The 17,618-nt window shown below is 39.4% G+C and overlaps 1 protein-coding gene across 1 annotated transcript in view; it reads right to left on the reverse strand.

Annotated features, from left to right (window-relative positions):
- Positions 1 to 216: 216 nt before the first annotated feature.
- The window catches only part of serinc5 (serine incorporator 5), a 55,332-nt gene continuing 37,930 nt past the window's right edge, over positions 217 to 17,618 (reverse strand). Inside the window, exons 8-12 of the mRNA XM_057832602.1 lie at positions 14,116 to 14,242; positions 13,897 to 13,966; positions 12,409 to 12,445; positions 7,200 to 7,344; positions 217 to 1,366 (exon numbers count right to left, since the gene is read on the reverse strand). Coding sequence (XP_057688585.1) covers positions 1,222 to 1,366; positions 7,200 to 7,344; positions 12,409 to 12,445; positions 13,897 to 13,966; positions 14,116 to 14,242 — 524 coding nt within the window. The 3' untranslated portion in view covers positions 217 to 1,221. The remainder of the gene's footprint in view (positions 1,367 to 7,199; positions 7,345 to 12,408; positions 12,446 to 13,896; positions 13,967 to 14,115; positions 14,243 to 17,618) is intronic.

Raw genomic sequence — 17,618 nt, forward strand, 5'->3', positions numbered from 1 at the left:
ATAACTGGAAACTCAAGAGAGCCATGACATTATGTTCTTCACAAGTGTATGTAAACTTTTGACCACAACTGTATATTTATGTTTTCGTTTTTTTTTTTTCCCAAACAGTGGTATCGGAATGGCATCAGTATCGGCCGATACTGCACAGCCAGGTATCTGTATCGGGCCCAAAAAATTGTATCGGTGCAACACTAGTAAAAAGGTTTTCACAAAGAAAACAATGTGAAGGGCTTAAAAAAAGGTCATTTTAATGATTATTATTTCCACAATACAATATGAGCATAAATGTACATAAGTTACTAAAAATCAATTTATTAGGAAAACAATAGTTTACTGGAAGTGTAAGGAAAAACAACTGTCGTCAAGCATTTGCGTGACCGTAACTTTATTCAACATCCAGTGTTGAATCGATTAAAAACGCCTTTAGTGTAAGTGGCTGCGTTAAAATGAAAATGGAATGAAAATACCTTCGAGTTAATACATTTGCAATGTAGAGTTTAGTGTTTTGCCGAATACTTTGGCAAACGGCCGCATGTTTTATAGTGAGAACATCATCTACGACTGTCAATGTTAAATAGGGTTGGCTTGCTTACACTCGACAGTTTTTCTACCAAAAAAGATTTTGCTCAAAGGGAGCACTGAGATCGACAAAACCTGAAATATCCTAAAACAAGAGCTTTTTTTTTTTTTGCCTTCATAAAAAAACATCTACAAAAGGACACACAATATAACAAAGCATACTTGCGTGTAAGCCTGAGAGATGAATTTGTAGAATGTAATCAAGCTTTCACATATTCCCTCACAAAGGGTCTCAAAAAAAAAAAACCAACAACAATAATAATACACATGGTATAGAATGACATGACCAATGTATTGGCTGTCTATCACAGTTAATGGCAGCCAATGAATTAATGTATCCTATGAGTTAACAAAATCGTATGACCTTTTATAATGAGATTGTAACAAAAACTGTCTATTAACAGAAACTGTAAAAAAGTATCGGGAAAAAAATACCGTCAAGGCATCAACAGCCTAACACATAAGACTTAAAAAAGGCATCAGATGCTCCTCAAGTCCAAAGCTGGGTACAGCAGAGGACACTGGTTCAGGGTAGAAATTTTTTTTTTAAAAAGAACATCACTGGTCCCTTGGCTGATCCTCAAAGCTACATGGGCACCTCTTGACTTAAAAGTCCCCTGACCCAAGTGGGGAGACCATGTCCTAGGCCTCAAAGCGCTTAGGGCATATCATCGGAGCAACGAGAGTGGCGAAGTAAAGCAGGAGACAGACCCATGAGGAGGAGATCTTGATCCAGAACACGGACCAGCTACCGTCCAACAGTTTCTCAATTCTGTAGTTGTCATAGCTGGAAAAAAAAAAACAAGGATGTAAAATTTGGGCAAGCCAACATGTTGGTCTAACGCAATAAGACCTATGAGCAGGGCCGGCCCAGCCAATACGCAGACTATGCAGCTGCTTAGGGCCCCTGACCACTAGGGGGCCCCCAATCTTGCAATTTTTAAATTTATATTCTATTTTGTTTGCTACAGTTTGCTTTGACTTTTGTGAGTTTTGATACTTGATTACAAGCTTAGAAAAATAAAAGTTCTTCCTTAACTTCTTTCTTTCCTCTTTTAGAAAACGGTTTGGCGCTATCTACTGTAAGTATTGACAATCATTTGGGGGGAGAAGTCTGAAGTATGCAGTGCAACAAAATATGATTAATATACAAAATATGGACGAATGTGTTGGATTGCATGTATGGGTTTCACATTACACTGTGACGAAATGGTGGGCCAAAAATATGGGCCCCTTTGCATGATTTTGCTTAGGGACCCCAAATGGCCTGGGCCGGCCCTGCCTATGAGCCACAGTGCCCTCCATAATTATTGGCACCCCTGGTTAAGATGTGTCATCTAGCTTCTAATAAAGAGAAAAATCCAACCTTCAATACAAGTGCATTTATTCAGTGGGGCAAAAAATCCCACATAAAGAAATAATTATTTGACATCAAATAATGTGTGTCACAATTATTAGCACCCCTGATGTTTATACTTTGTACAACCCCCTTTATAAAAAAAAAACAGGTCTGGCGACTGACATGGCCATGGGAGGAGTTTGATTTTGTGTCTGGTGAACCATTTCTGTGTAGATTTGGCCATATGTTTAGGGTCATTGTCTTGCTGAAAGACCCAGTGATGAGCCATCTTCAGCTTTCGGGCAACAGATTTTGATTTAAAATGTCCTGGTATTTCAAAGCATTCATGATGCCATGCACCCTAACAAGGTTCCCAGGGCCTTTGGAAGCGAAACAGACCCACAGTGTCTACACGCCAACAAGCTGTTTGGGAGGCATGCACGGAGAAAATCTTTCCTCACTCACAATCATAAACGCAAACGTCTGTGGAGTTCGCCAAGCGGTATTGGGGCTTTGACTGGGACCGTATGCTTTGGTCAGAGGAGACCAAGATTGAGGTTTTTGGCAACAAACACTCTAAGTGGGTCTTGCGTGCCACGAAAGATGCGCATGCTGAAAAGCACCTCATACCCACTGTGAAATATGGGGGTGGGTCAGTGATGCTGTGGGGCTGTTTCGCTTTCAAAGACCCTGGGAACCTTGTTAGGGTGCATGGCATCATGAATGCTTTGAAATACCAGGACATTTTAAATCAAAATTTGTTGCCCTCTGCCTGAAAGCTGAAGATGGCTCGTCACTGGGTCTTTCAGCAAGACAATGACCCTAAACATATGGCCAAATTTACACAGAAATGGTTCACCAGACACAAAATCAAGCTTGTGAAACATTATAGGAGAAGGTCAGGTGCTGTTTTGTTGGCAAAGGGGGGGTTGTACAAAATATTAGCACCAGGGGTGCTAATAATTGTGACACAAATTATTTGATGTCAAATAATTATTTCTTTATGTGGGATTTTTTCCCCCACTGAATAAATGCACTTGTCTTGAAGGTTGGATTTTTCTCTTTTTTTCCATTAACACTAGAAGTCCCAGAGAATTCTGGTACTCCTGCTAGTCCCAAACAATGGCCGATATGGCCTCTCCCCCAGAGGTGGCAAAAATGACCCAAGTGGTTTTGAATTGGCAAGTCGTTGTCGGACAGACAACAGCCGTTCATATGGAAATGCAACCACTAGACATACATTAACTTCAGACACAATGACCACAATCAATACTCCATGCCCCTGATTCAGTCCTTCTAAACCAGTGCTTCTCAATTATTTTCTGTTACGCCCCCCCAAGGAAGACGTAAATTTTCCACGCCCCCCCAAAATCTCTGCTGCCACTGTAAATAGTATCATTTGTCTATAAAATTACTATTATAAGTACGCCTCTGCCTAACATTGTCCTTTTTTTCGATAAAAAAAAAAAAGTAACATAGATCAACTTATAATAAAGTATAACTTTATTAACAATGTTTTGTTTGTAACAGGAAAGACAACGCGCATCAATTTGCCTCAATCTAAAAAAAATCACATCCAAACTGTAAAACACACTCACGGTACATTTTTGACCACTTAATACAAAAAAATAAAATGTAATGAAATCAGTAAATAATAACAAATTCAAATTGATTAGAAAATTTAACTCATGAGGACAATATGCCCCCAAAAAAAGACTGAAAAAACAAAGCCAAATAAAAGAAAAAAAGATTGTCTTTGGAAAGAAGGACAGTTTTTATTTTCTGCTGCTCACCTCCTTTGCAATGTTGTGGGGTTATTTAGCACTGAGCATGCTAACAGTGCTCACTGGTTTACTGATTTAACACTGACAAAGCGGGACGATTGTTGGCAATATCCGGCACGTTTTCGCTGAAAAACAAGCGCCTTATCAATGAGATTGGGGTCTAATGTCTTTTAAGTGGCGTCTTAATTGATTTGGCTTCCGGCTGTCCGCTATAATTATTTTTAGACACGGTAAAAAGTGGTCTTTCCTCATCTCTCACTGTATTAAAAGTCAAAGCCAACAGGCACGATAAAAAGCGCATTCTCGGCGGCCGAGGGAGAACCGTAGGTGAGGGCGGTCGTCGTGACGATCCCAAGCCGAAAATGGCACTTCTCGGACGGACACGTGAGAACGGAGAAGGTCGCTGCGTGAGTCGGGCTGGAAAACGGCTTTCGAAAAAGGCGCACACTCACAGCTTTTCATATCTCTTTTCGGTGTGCTCTTGCTTGGTTCAAAAATATTGCGCGCACTCTGTAAATGAGAGCGCCACTGCCACCCACTGAGTGGATGTGCAAGTACACTTTATTCCAGTACAGGAAAAAAAAATAGGAAAGCATGTTCCCCGAGGTCATATGTGCCACCCCTGACATCACTATTTGAGAAGTACTGTTCTAAACTATAGATACAATTCCTGCTTTACACTCAAATTGCAGTTCTAAAACACTTTTTTTTCCTTCAAAACAATGTACACATTTGGGCCATTCTTTCTGTCATCATGTGTGGAGTATCGGAGAAGTTAATTAAAAAAATGTGTAAAACGTGTCAAACCTCATAAATAAATGTAATTAGATAAACGTAGCTTGACTTGAACTGACACAAACTATCACGAGTCACGAAGGAGAGGCCAAATTGGCCATTGCTAGGGAATATTTGGAGTGTTTGTCTTAGGAAAGGCCAAGTCGGCCTATGCTGGGTTTTCTAGTGTTAAGGTCCCATATTATTTGAATTTAAAAAATTATTAGAAGCTAAAAAACACATCTTAACCAGGGGTGCCAATAATTATGGAGGGCACTGTACAGTCCCTGGCAAAAGCCTTGTCGCTTATCCATTTTGTAGAAACAGTTGCTAATAACCTGACTTTTAATTATTCAATTGGTTTCAGAAATGGCTCATATGAAAGCTAAGACCCTCCCAAATGATGTTGAATGTACAAAAATATCTTTGTTTCACTGAAAAAGATTTATCATTTAATAAAGACATAAAGGTCAAATTTTGGCAAGACAAAAGTTTTGTCGCCTACAGAAAGTAGTGTGAGAATTAAACAAAAAAATGTACTTCAAATACAAAACTATGTTACAGAACATAAGCGAATTAAGTAGTGGTGCTATGAGATACAAATTTAATATTTTGTATGACTTCCTTGAGATTCAGCAAGGATTCATACAATTTATTGGCGAAGTCATCCGGAACATCAAAGAAAGCAGTCTTGCATGCCTCCCAGAGTTCATCAACATTCTTGGGTTTCGTCTTCCATGCTTCCTCTTTCATCCTGTTCATGTTTGGTGACCGGGCTGGCCAGACCTGGAGGATCTTGATCTTCATTGCCTTGAGGAACTTTGAGGTAGAGATTGAAGTATGCGATGGAGCACCATCCTGCTGCAGAATTTGTCCCTTTTTATGGTTAGGAATGTAAGAGGCAGCTAAGATTTGTTGATATTTCAGACTATTTATGTTGCCTTCCACACTGCAGATCTCTCGCACACACCCATACTAGATGTAACCCCAGACCATGATTTTGCCACCACCAAACGTCACTGTTTTGTGGCAAAAGGTGGATTTTTCAGATTAGTCTTCCATTGAATTACGCCACAGTCGCCGCAAATATTGCAGGAGACCTACTGGAGCCTGCATGGATCCGAGATTCACTTAGAAAACAGTGAGGTTTGGTGGTGGCAAAATCATGGTCTGGGGTTACATCCCGTATGGGGGTGTGTGAGAGATCTGCAGGGTGGAAGGCAACATAAGTAGTCTGAAATACCAACAAATCTTAGCTGCCTCTTACATTCCTAACCATAAAAAGGGACACATTCTGAAGTGGGATGGTGCTCCATTGCATACTTCAATCTCTACCTAAAGGCAAAGAAGATCAAGATCCTCCACCAGACATAAATAGGATGAAAGAGGAAGCATGGAAGACGAAACCCAACAATGTTGATGAACTCTGGGAGGCATGCAAGAATGCTTTCTTTAATGTTCCTGATGATTTCATCAATAAATTGTATGAATCCTTGCCGAAGCCCATGGAAGTCATACAAAATATTAAATTTGGATCTCACAGCACCACTACTTCTTTTGCTTATGTTATGTAACATATTTTTGTATTTGAAGTACATTTTTTGTTCAATTTTCACACTACTTTCTGTAGGTGACTAAACTTTTGTCTTGCCAAAATTTGACCTTTCTGTCTTTATTAAATGACAAATCTTTTTTCAGTGAAACAAATATATTTTTGGTAGGGCTGTCAAAATTATCGCGTTAACTCGCGGTAATTAATTTTTTAAATTAATCACGTTAAAATATTTGACGCAATTAACGCACATGTCCCGCTCAGAAAGTATTCTGCCTTTTGGTAACTTTTACAGCAAGGCTTTTTGCGCTGTCCAACAGGCGAACTCTTGCGGTCGCTTTGCGACATGGTTTATTATTTTCTTCTTTTCTTCATTATGACTGCACGACGTCTCGGGCTGATAATGTTGTGCTTATATGATCCTTGGACAAGATTTGTCCGTAAGTATGGTTGTTGTAAAGAATGTACATATTATGTTAGTAAGCGAAATGTTCTATTTTTTGTATGAGACGCTTTTTGTTTATGTTTAGTGAACCTGTATAGCGTGCTAAGCTAACGTTGTTGCTAATGCAATGCTGTGTACTTTTTTGTTGTTGTTTCACTACGGTCTAAAGAGGACAGTGGTTTGAGGCCATTTTATTAATAAATCAGATGAAAAAGGAAGAAGTCTGATTAATAAGGCGTCGTTCACTAGCTGTCTAGCTTTGGAAAAAGTAGACGCTTCGGAATGAGGACAGCATAGACAGATTTAAATGACAGTAGAGTGAAATGCCCACTACAGTCCTTATGTACCGTATGTTGAATGTATATATCCATCTTGTGTCTTATCTTTCCATTCCAACAATTTATTTTACAGTATATATAATTTACAGAAAAATATGGCATATTTTATAGATGGTTTAAATTGCGATTAATTGCGATTAATTACGATTAATTAATTTTTAAGCTGTAATTAACTCGATTAAAATTTTTAATCGTTTGACAGCCCTAATTTTTGGACATTCAACATCATTTGGGAGGGTCTTCGCCTTCATATGAGCCATTTCTGAAACCAATTGAATGATCAAAAGTCAGATTATTCGCAATTATTTCTACAAAATGGATAAGCGACAAGACTTTTGTCAGGGAATGTATGTTGGAATATATTAAATGATCAAGCGTAATGACTTACTGGAACCAATTGGTGATGGTCATCATGACATAAAGCGAACCCAGGAAGAAGACAAAGTGGAAATACTTGTAGCTGTAAGTTGTTGCCTCGCTTTCATCATACACGACTTTTTGCCCTGGGCCTGTCTTCTCTTCATCGTAGTCATCTGGGAGTGGAAAAACTTCAGTCAGATCAACGCACTTTCACTGAATGAATAAATAAAATAGTGAAGTAAAATAGCATTTGATCAGGTTTAGGTATAGTTTCCGAGGTACTTCCGCATTTCTGCTCGCGACTTCCGTTTTACACGTTCTCCAACCAAAACAACAGTGGAGCTGGAGTGGCATTCCTCATCAAAATCCCTCAAAAAAGACAAATTGGAATTACTGCATCCATCTGCCATCATCACGACATGGGAGGACAACATGAAGAAATGGCTAATAAAGCCTGAGTTATACTCCCGCGTTGCGGTGACGGCGTAGCGACTACGGCGTCATTCAACATTCGATAGTTCTGCGGTGAGGGAACGCGTTGCTCTGTAATTCACCGCCAAGCCACTAGAGGGATGTGGCGTTATGTTTGTACGGTTTTGGGGCATGCTTGTTTACTTCCGCTAGTCGGAGAAAAAATAAACAATGCAAGATGGAACTCTTGAAAGTAAATATTCTGCTCATCAACACTGAATAAATATTGAACATACAAATGTTGACGGGCAGGCGACGCAGAAGACGGTTTCGAGGCGGTCTGGCCGACTTTTGATGCCGCACAGAGAGTTTTACCCTCGGGTGGAGAGAGCTAGCTGTGGCGGCTAGCTTCAAACTGGCGTCGAGCACTGCGTTCAAGGTCTGCAAAGCCCTCCAGCCTGATTTGTTTGCCGTGTCCTACAACCAGCCAGTGGGAAGCCATAGCAGATTTCTGGCGTCTAGGGAACTTCCCAAAATGCGTTGGGAGGCTTGATTTTAAGGTTATCATAAAAAGCACCGAGGCACTCTCAATCAGTGATGATGTATTGTGTGTGTGAACTGTCTGTTATTGAAAATTAAAGATCAAAACAACTCTTTTGACACCAAATCTGTGCTTTATTCTTCATATACTTGAAGTGTGACACATAAACAAGTCACAGACTCACAGCAAACATATGTACACAGTAAATGATGAAGTGCACCAACCAAAAATACGAAACAAAGTGATAAAAAGTTGGCAGTTTTTGGCCGACTGGGTCACCGCTTCGTGTGGCCACTCGATTCCGAACACCCACGTCTCGGAGGTTCTTCCTTTTTTTTTTTTTCCCCGATCGCCGACCTTGCCATTTGGCAATCACAATAATAATGTCTTGACGAGACTTGCTCTTCGATGATACTCCCGTTGGCTTGGTGCATAGAAAATAATGTTTGATTTTATTCTACAATGGCGGTGTTTTCGTGGGAAACCGGAAACAACAGTCTGAGCGGACCAATCACAGTCTGTTTTCGCCACGTCATACACGTCTAGGTGACGCGAAGGTTAGAAAATTCGAGAGGCGCGCGTCAGCCTACGGCGTAGGGTCGTAACTCAATTCTTCCTTGACGGCGTAGGTCTGACGCGGAAGTATAACTCGGCCTTGAGCAGACCAATCACAGTCCGTTTTCGTCACGTCATACACGTAGGTGACACGAAGGTTAGAAAATTCGAGAGGCGCGCGTCAGCCTACGGCGTAGGGTCGTAACTCGATTCTTCCTTGACGGCGTAGGTCTGACGCGGATGTATAACTCGGCCTTAAGAGTCGACACAGCCAAACGACAGTGGATGGAAACGCAATCAAGGACCTGAAAATCTCCGAAGCATCCAGTTGAATGTGTCCAATACATGAATATGGGAACTTTGGGTTCATTAAGGCAGATTTGGAACCAAGACAGTGCCACCACAAAGCAATAACAGCTAAATGCTAAATTTGACTACAATTCCGTGTCTTGCGTCACAGCTGAGACATCATTAGCTTTGCATTAGCTTCAACGATAAAGAAATGGAAAACAAACACTCATCTACTACAAGTCATACACAGGACTTTACCCTAAATGCAATAATTGAAGTGTTACACGTTTTTTGTTCGTGTATTAACAGGTGGAAAATGCTGTTCGGCAAAGGAAGACAACTTGATGTTTCTCAACACAAACGTGCATTCTGCCTTGTAGAGAAATTTTACTCCAGCTCCACTGTTGTTTTGGATGAAGAAAGTGTAAAACAGAAGTCGCGAGCAGAAATGCGGAAGTCAAGCGGAAGTACCTCGGAAACTTGTCTATGGCCCTTTACAAAAACCTGAGAGGTCCTCAAAGTGCTTTACAACTTTTTGCGTGATGGATATTTACTAGGGCTGTCAAAATTATCGCGTTAACGGGCAGTAATTAATTTTTTAAATTAATCACGTTTAAATATTTGACGCACTTAACGCACATGCCCCGCTCAAACAGATTAAAATGACAGCAGTGTAATGTCGGCTTGTGACTTGTTTTTTGGCGCCCTCTGCTGGCGCTTGGCCCCAAATGATTTTATGGGTTTGAGCATAATGAGTGAGCATGGTGTAATTGTTGACATCAACAATGGCGAGCTACTACCGTATTGGCCCGAATATAAGACGATGTTTTTTGCACTGAAATAAGATTGAAAAAGAGGAGGTCGTCTTATAACTGCGGCCTAAAAAAAAAAAAACAAAAAAAAAAAAACTGCGGCCTAGACATATACCCATTCACGACGCTTGATGGCGCCAGTCATCAATGAATCGAATGCTGAACGCGACTCGGGCGGCCAAAGCGAACCCCTGACACGAAGAAGAAAGTGGTAAGAAGGAAAAGAGAAGAAAATACCGGTAATAGAAGAGATAACCGAAAATGGAGAAACTTCGCGACAATTTGGAGAAAAGTGGGTCGAAGATTGGCCAGGTTAACCGGTGTTTGGCCATTCCTTACTACGCGGCGAAACGTCCTACACAATGCTCAGGGCGCTTGCATATGCATTCACACGCATGCGCACATCGGTTGGAAGCGGCGAGTACTCACTATTTTTGTTTTTATTTAGTTATTTAGAACCTTTTCACAGCCTCAAAGATACTTTTTGCATGTATTACCCTCTCATACTTTTAACCATTGTGTTTTTTTGTGTTAGCTTTGAAGCAGTTGACCACATTAGTCACGTAGCGTATTTAAACCGTCCTTATTTGACATAACTACATTTAAGTATTTTCTGCAGGCATTTCTTTAGTACGTTATTCCTGTATGCATCTAAACAAAACAAGTTTAGAGCACACGGTAGTAATTTAGGTGTCAAATTCGACTAATGTAGGACGTTTCGCCGATGTAGGACATTTTGGCAGAACACCGGCAGCTGAGGAGAAGTTATGACGAGAAATATGGTGTCACAGAGTGTAATGTACGGAGATGTAGAGCTCAAAAAGATCGCCTAAAAAATGCTCACAGTCAGAGAAAAGCTTTCCGTGGTCGTTTCTGTATAAAAATTGATTTGGTGTTCAAAAAGTCTTTTTTCAAACTTGAGTCTTGAAAAAGAGGGGGTCGTCTTATAATCGGGGTCGTCTTATATTCGGGCCAATACGGTAGTTTATTTTTTGATTGAAAATTTTACAAATTTTAATATAACGGAAACATTAAGAGGGGTTTTAATTAGGGCTGTCAAAATTATCGCGCTAACGGGCGGTAATTAATTTTTTAAATTAATCGCGTTAAAATATTTGACGCAATTAACGCACATGCCCCGCTCAAACATTAAAATGACAGCACAGTGAAATGTGTACTTGTTGTGTTTTTCGGAGTTTTGTCGCCATCTGCTGGCGCTTGACTAATTGTAAAATGTATTAACTAAAATGTATAAAAAGTAGGGCTGTCAAAATTATCGCGTTAACGGGCGTTAATTAATTTTTTAAATTAATCCCGTCAAAATATTTGACGCATTTAACGCACATGCCCCGCTCACACAGATTAAAATGACAACAAAGTGTCATTTCCACTTGTTACTTGTGTTTTTTTGTGTTTTGTCGCCCTCTGCTGGCGCTTTGGCTGCGACTGATTTTATGGGTTTCAGCACCATAATTATTATTGGCATCAACAATGGTGGGCTACTAGTTTATTTTCTGACTGAAAATTTTACAAATTTTAATAAAACAAAAACATTAAGAGATAAAATTTCTATAACTTGTACTAACATTTATCTTTTAAGAACTCCAAGTCCATGGATCGCTTTAAGAGAATGTTAATAATGTTAATGCCATCTTGTTGATTTATTGTTATAATAAACAAATACAGTACTTATTAGTGGTGTCAACAATAATCGATGCGGCGATGCATCCCGATGCGGGGCATGGACGATTCGATTCGATGCGGGCAACAAGCCGAATCGATTCAGCGCATTTTAAAATATTTAAGTATGTTCAAAAATCTTCCCTGCCCAAAGCCCTGGTCTCATTCAAAGCACCAATTAAATGCTGTGATCTGTTTTTTTTTTTTTTTTTAAATATATATCTAAAAGTATTTTCATTTGACTTCAACCAGGAGTGACACAAGAGCCAATAAAAAGTTGTTTCATGTCTGACCGCTTGGGTTGCCTCATGATTCACGAAAAATATGCTTTGCTTTAGAATTTTAATGCATCCCAGGCTTTAAGGCATCGCGATGCATTGCCGAATCGAACCGAATCGAATCGTGAGGGCAGTACCGATGCACACCTCTAGTACTTATGTACCGTATGTTGAATGTATACAGTATATGCGTCTTGTGTCTTATCTTTCCATTCCAACAATGATTTACGGAATAATATGGCATATTTTATAGAGGGTTTGAATTGCGATTCATTACAATTAATTAATTTTTAAGCTGTAATTAACTCGATTAAAATTTTTAATCGTTTGACAGCCCTAATATTTATACCTCCTCGTGGAAGTCTTTGCCTTTTGCCACTATCTCAATCTCCAGCAGGGGGCAGTAGTGGCACATAAAATCCCCACAAAGCCTGTCACACCAACCTCCTAGTAACAGTGACATCATGTACGTTTGCTGACCAATACTTTCTCACCATTTCGCATCAGTGTGATGAATAACAATGAGCAGGGCCGCTCTGTGTGCACACAGTACCGCTGGGAACATATTCACATACTCAACAGGCTGGTGGAACACGAGTAAGGGGGAGCCAAGGAGGAAATGAAATGTGTGAAATTGGGGAATGAAAAATATGAGATTTTTTTTTCTACCTGTGTCATCCCCATAGCAGAAGCAGCAACGGGCTCTCTGTGGGATAAAGACAAGAAGATTAAACCCATGAGGACTAGAACCACTTGCAAAAACAACCTCAGTGTTAAATCAATTAAAATGTTGAATTCAACTTAACCTATTTAAATATATACTGGACTGTCTCAGAAAATTAGAATACACAATATTCTAATTTTCTGAGACAGTCCTGTACATTAATCCACCATTTAAAGCAGGGGTGTCCAAACTTTTTGCAAAGGGGACCAGATTTGGCGTGGTAAAAATGTGGGGGGCCGACCTTGGCTGACGTCCTTTACATAGAACAATATACAGGACTGTCTCAGAAAATTAGAATATTGTGTATTCTAATTTTCTGAGACAGTCCAGTATATTAGGGCTGTCAAACGATTAAAATTTTTAATCGAGTTAATTACAGCTTAAAAATTAATTAATCGTAATTAATCGCAATTCAAACCATTTATAAAATATGCCATATTTTTCTGTAAATTATACCCATGAGGACTAGAACCACTTGCAAAAACAACCTCAGTGTTAAATCAATTAAAATGTTGAATTCAACTTAACCTATTTAAATATATATATTAGGGCTGTCAAACGATTAAAATTTTTAATCGAGTTAATTACAGCTTAAAAATTAATTAATCGTAATTAATCGCAATTAATCGCAATTCAAACCATTTATAAAATATGCCATATTTTTCTGTAAATTATATATATATTCTGTAAAATAAATTGTTGGAATGGAAAGATAAGACACAAGATGGATATATACATTCAACATACGGTACATAAGGACTGTAGTGGGCATTTCACTCTACTGTCATTTAAATCTGTCTATGCTGTCCTCACTCCGAAGCGTCTACTTTTTCCAAAGCTAGACAGCTAGTGAACGACGCCATAATAATCAGACTTCTTTCTTTTTCATCTGATTTATTAATAAAATGGCCTCAAACCATTGTCCTCTTTAGACCGTCGTAAAACTACAAAAAAAAAAGTACACAAGCATTGCATTAGCAACAACGTTAGCTTAGCACGCTATACAGGTTCACAAAACATAAACAAAAAGCATCTCATACAAAAAATATAACATTTCGCTTACTAACATAATATGTACATTATTTACAACAACCATACTTACGGACAAATCTTGTCCAAGGATCATATAAGCACAACATTACAATTACATTAGGCGTCAGCCCGAGACGTCCTGCAGCCATATTGAACTGGCAAGACAACAATAAACCATGTCGCAAAACGACCACAAGAGTTCGCTGTTAGACAGCACAAAAAGCCTTACTGTAAAACCTACCAAAAGGCAGAATACTGTCTGAGCAGGACATGTGTGTTAATTGCGTCAAATATTTTAACGTGATTAATTTTAAAAATTAATTACCGCGCATTAACACGATAATTTTGACAGCCCTAATATATATATATAAATCCAGTAGAGTAAATAATTGAACATTTACTTCAGTCTCTGGTTCACTGTTCCTGTATACTCGGAGTGCTGCGGATCTTCGCTTAATTGTCGACGTCAGGCTGGCGGAGGGATGGAGGGTAAAAAAAAAAAAAAAAAAACAGAGAGGCTGTTATTTTCCATCACAAGACTTTTCTAAATCATGTGCTGCTCCAGACAGCGACTGAATCTCATTTTTTTGCCACGCTGTTATCTCAGTGATAGTTGTTACCAGGAGTATAGGATGCAGCCAAACATGATAATGGCTCCCAGAGTGGTGACGATCTTCTTGTCACTTTCCTTCCCAGTATTGAAAGGGAAAACACAAACGGTTGTGTTCAGGCCGTCGTTCTCCACCACTGCAAGCACAACGGCACCGCCAGCTTTTAGTAGCAGCATGTAAAGCAGTATTATGCATATGCATTAAATATTTAAAACTGGGACAGTGGAGATGGATAAGTGATAGGAAAATGTGGAGCAAATGTGGTGGCAGGAGCTCAGTCACTGAAATGCCGTAGAGAATTTTAAATATTTAATAGGAGCAGTGTTGTTTTTGGCAGTCGTTTTAATTTTCGTATTAGTCTTTTGGACGGAAATACATGTTAGTCTTAGTCATATTTTAGTCATTTCAAAATGTGTTCATCTTTGTCGAGTTTTAGTCGACGAAAACCAGGGGTGAAAGTGGCTAGAATTTCTTGCCGGAACTCTCCGACATGAAGGTCGCCACGGAGGGACCTTTTTTTTAGGGGGGGGATGAGGGGTCAAACCTCTTAACCTACTGAAATGCAAAGAAAACTGTTTTAGCACAGTTATTTCTATAACATACAAAAACTGGTTTTCTTTCAAAATTGTATTTTTCCACTGATTTGCGAAATAAAAGTGAACAAAAACAGCAATAACCCCAACCTCCATCTTCTAATTTTTATTTTCCCTTCCTCACATACTAAATGCCAAATCTCAATTTTAACTACCGGTACTGAAGAACATAGGATATACAGTCTATTAAAATTGAAGTTAATGTAAAAATTTCCTTAAAAAAAAAAAAAAAAGATATAAGTAACATACAGTTGTGGTCAAAAGTTTACATACACTTGTGAAGAACATAATGTCATGGCTCTCTTAAGTTTCCAGTTATTTCTACAACTCTGATTTTTCTCCGATAGAGTGATTGGAACAGATACTTCTTTGTCACAAAAAACATTCATGAAGTTTGGTTCTTTTAGGACTTTATTATGGGTTAACAGAAAAAGTGATCAAATCTGCTGGGTCAAAAATATACATACATGGATCTGAAAAAGCGAATCATTGACTTGAGCAAGTCAGGAAAGTCACTTGGAGCCATTTCAAAGCAGCTGCAGGTCCCAAGAGCAACAGTGCAAACAATTGTTTGTAAGCATAAAGTGCATGGCACTGTTTTGTCACTGCCACGATCCGGAAGAAAACGCAAGCTATCACCTGCTGCTGAGAGAAAATTGGTCAGAAGGGTGAAAATTCAACCGAGAATCACCAAAAAGCAGATCTGCCAAGAATTAGAAGCTGCTGGAACACAGGTGTCAGTGTCCATAGTCAAGCGTGTTTTGCATCTCCATGGACTGAGAGGCTGCCGTGCAAGAAGGAAGCCCTTGCTCCAAAAGCGGCACCTTAAGGCTCGACTGAAGTTTGCTGCTGATCACATTGACAAAGATAAGACCTTCTGGAGGAAAGTTCTGTGGTCAGACGAAACAAAAATCGAGCTGTTTGGCCACAATGCCCAGCAAAATGTTTGGAGGAGAAAAGGTGAGGCCTTTAACCCCAAGTACACCATGCCTACCGTCAAGCACGGTGGTGGTAGTATTATGCTGTGGGGCTGTTTTGCTACTAATGGAACTGGTGCTTTACAGAGAGTAAATGGGATAATGAAGAAGGAGGATTACCTTCAAATTCTTCAAGATAACCTAACGTCATCAGCCCGAAGATTGGGTCTTGGGCGCAGTTGGGTGTTCCAACAGGACAATGACCCCAAACACACATCAAAAGTGGTAATGGAATGGCTAAATCAGGCTAGAATGAAGGTTTTCGAATGGCCTTCCCAAAGTCCTGACTTAAACCCCATTGAGAACTTGTGGACAATGCTGAAGAAACAAGTCCATGTCAGAAAACCATCAAATTTAACTGAACTGCACCAATTCTGTCAAGAGGAGTGGTCAAAGATTCAGCCAGAAGCTTGCCAGAAGCTTGTGGATGGCTACCAAAAGCGCCTAATTGAAGTGAAAATGGCCAAGGGACATGTTACCAAATATTAGCGCTGCTGTATGTATATTTTCGACCCAGCAGATTTGATCACTTTTTTCTGTTCACCCATGATAAAGTCATAAAAGAACCAAACTTCATGAATGTTTTTTGTGACAAAGAAGTATCTGTTCCAATCACTCTATCGGAGAAAAATCAGAGTTGTAGAAATAACTGGAAACTCAAGAGAGCCATGACATTATGTTCTTCACAAGTGTATGTATACTTTTGACCACAACTGTACATTTAGAAAAATAAGTACAAATGAAATATTATGCAGAGTGAAATGGAATATATTTTGAGGATAGCGCAAACTTGGACTTTTTTTTAAATCATAAGGAAATGAATAAGTAGCTATAAATGAACAAATATAAGCCCAAAGTGCACATTGACAGCTAAGATGTTCTGAACCTCCCCATCACAGCAAATAAAACTAAATATGATAAATAAGCCTCCTCAACTCTTTTGTTGCTCTTAAAAATTTGATCCATTTTAGGTTGCATTGCCCTTTTTTTGTCGCATCCTAAAACCTTTTTTTTTTTTTTGCTGTTCCAGAAAACATGCACATTTGAACCAATCAGAGCTAACTATCTCTGCATGTCAGCCAATTGAATGGATAAATGAGTTCAGGCATTTTGCTTTGCTGCGTGAGTTCGCACATTGACGTGACTCATCATCGTCAGACTCGGAAAGCTGCGGAAGCTGGGGAAACCTCCATGTCGTCCTTGGAATAAAATAAACAATAAATATTGGTGGAAACAGATGACGTTACACAAGTACTTTATTATGCTTGTTGTTAACACTTGTGTATGTAAATCTGATGTTGGTAGATTGTTTTCTTCTTGGGGATGAAATGCATGGGTGGCAGCTTAGCTTTTTTTTTTTTTTTTTTACATAGCATTTTGACAGTTGACGTCATATTTTCAGAATCAAAGCACCGTGTACCGGAATAGCATTTGGGACCCGAATCTTATACCGGAACTGCGTTCTGGCCCTGAATCTTATCCCGGAACTGCGTTCCTGACCATTCTGGCCCACTTTCACCCCTGACGAAAACTTCGCTCAAGCATGTAATGACGGCTGGGCATTCTGTACCGTGGTTCTAAGTGTTGGATGGTGCGTCTTTACTCACGAGAGATAATGGCTCGTCATCCAGAATGAATTCTTTAGCAATGACTCTTGTTATTCCCTGGGCTTCGGGAAGTGCCAGTTTGTCACGCATAGCAAAAGTTTCTGCCAGTGTTAGTTGCGTAGGACCTTTCTTTTTGTCTTCGGTTTTCTTAACATACTCCTCATATTGTTTGTGGTGGTATTTCACTAAATGCTTGATTAGGTTGGTTGTATTAAAACTTCTTACAGCTTTACCACCACGCTGGACTTTATTGTGGCATATGTTGCACTCTGCCTCTTCGTCTTTGTCGTCCTTTAAGGTGAAATGATCCCACACAGCTTACATTTTTACCGATA

Source organism: Corythoichthys intestinalis, chromosome 3, assembly GCF_030265065.1.
Source record: "Corythoichthys intestinalis isolate RoL2023-P3 chromosome 3, ASM3026506v1, whole genome shotgun sequence".
Taxonomy (NCBI): domain Eukaryota; kingdom Metazoa; phylum Chordata; class Actinopteri; order Syngnathiformes; family Syngnathidae; genus Corythoichthys; species Corythoichthys intestinalis.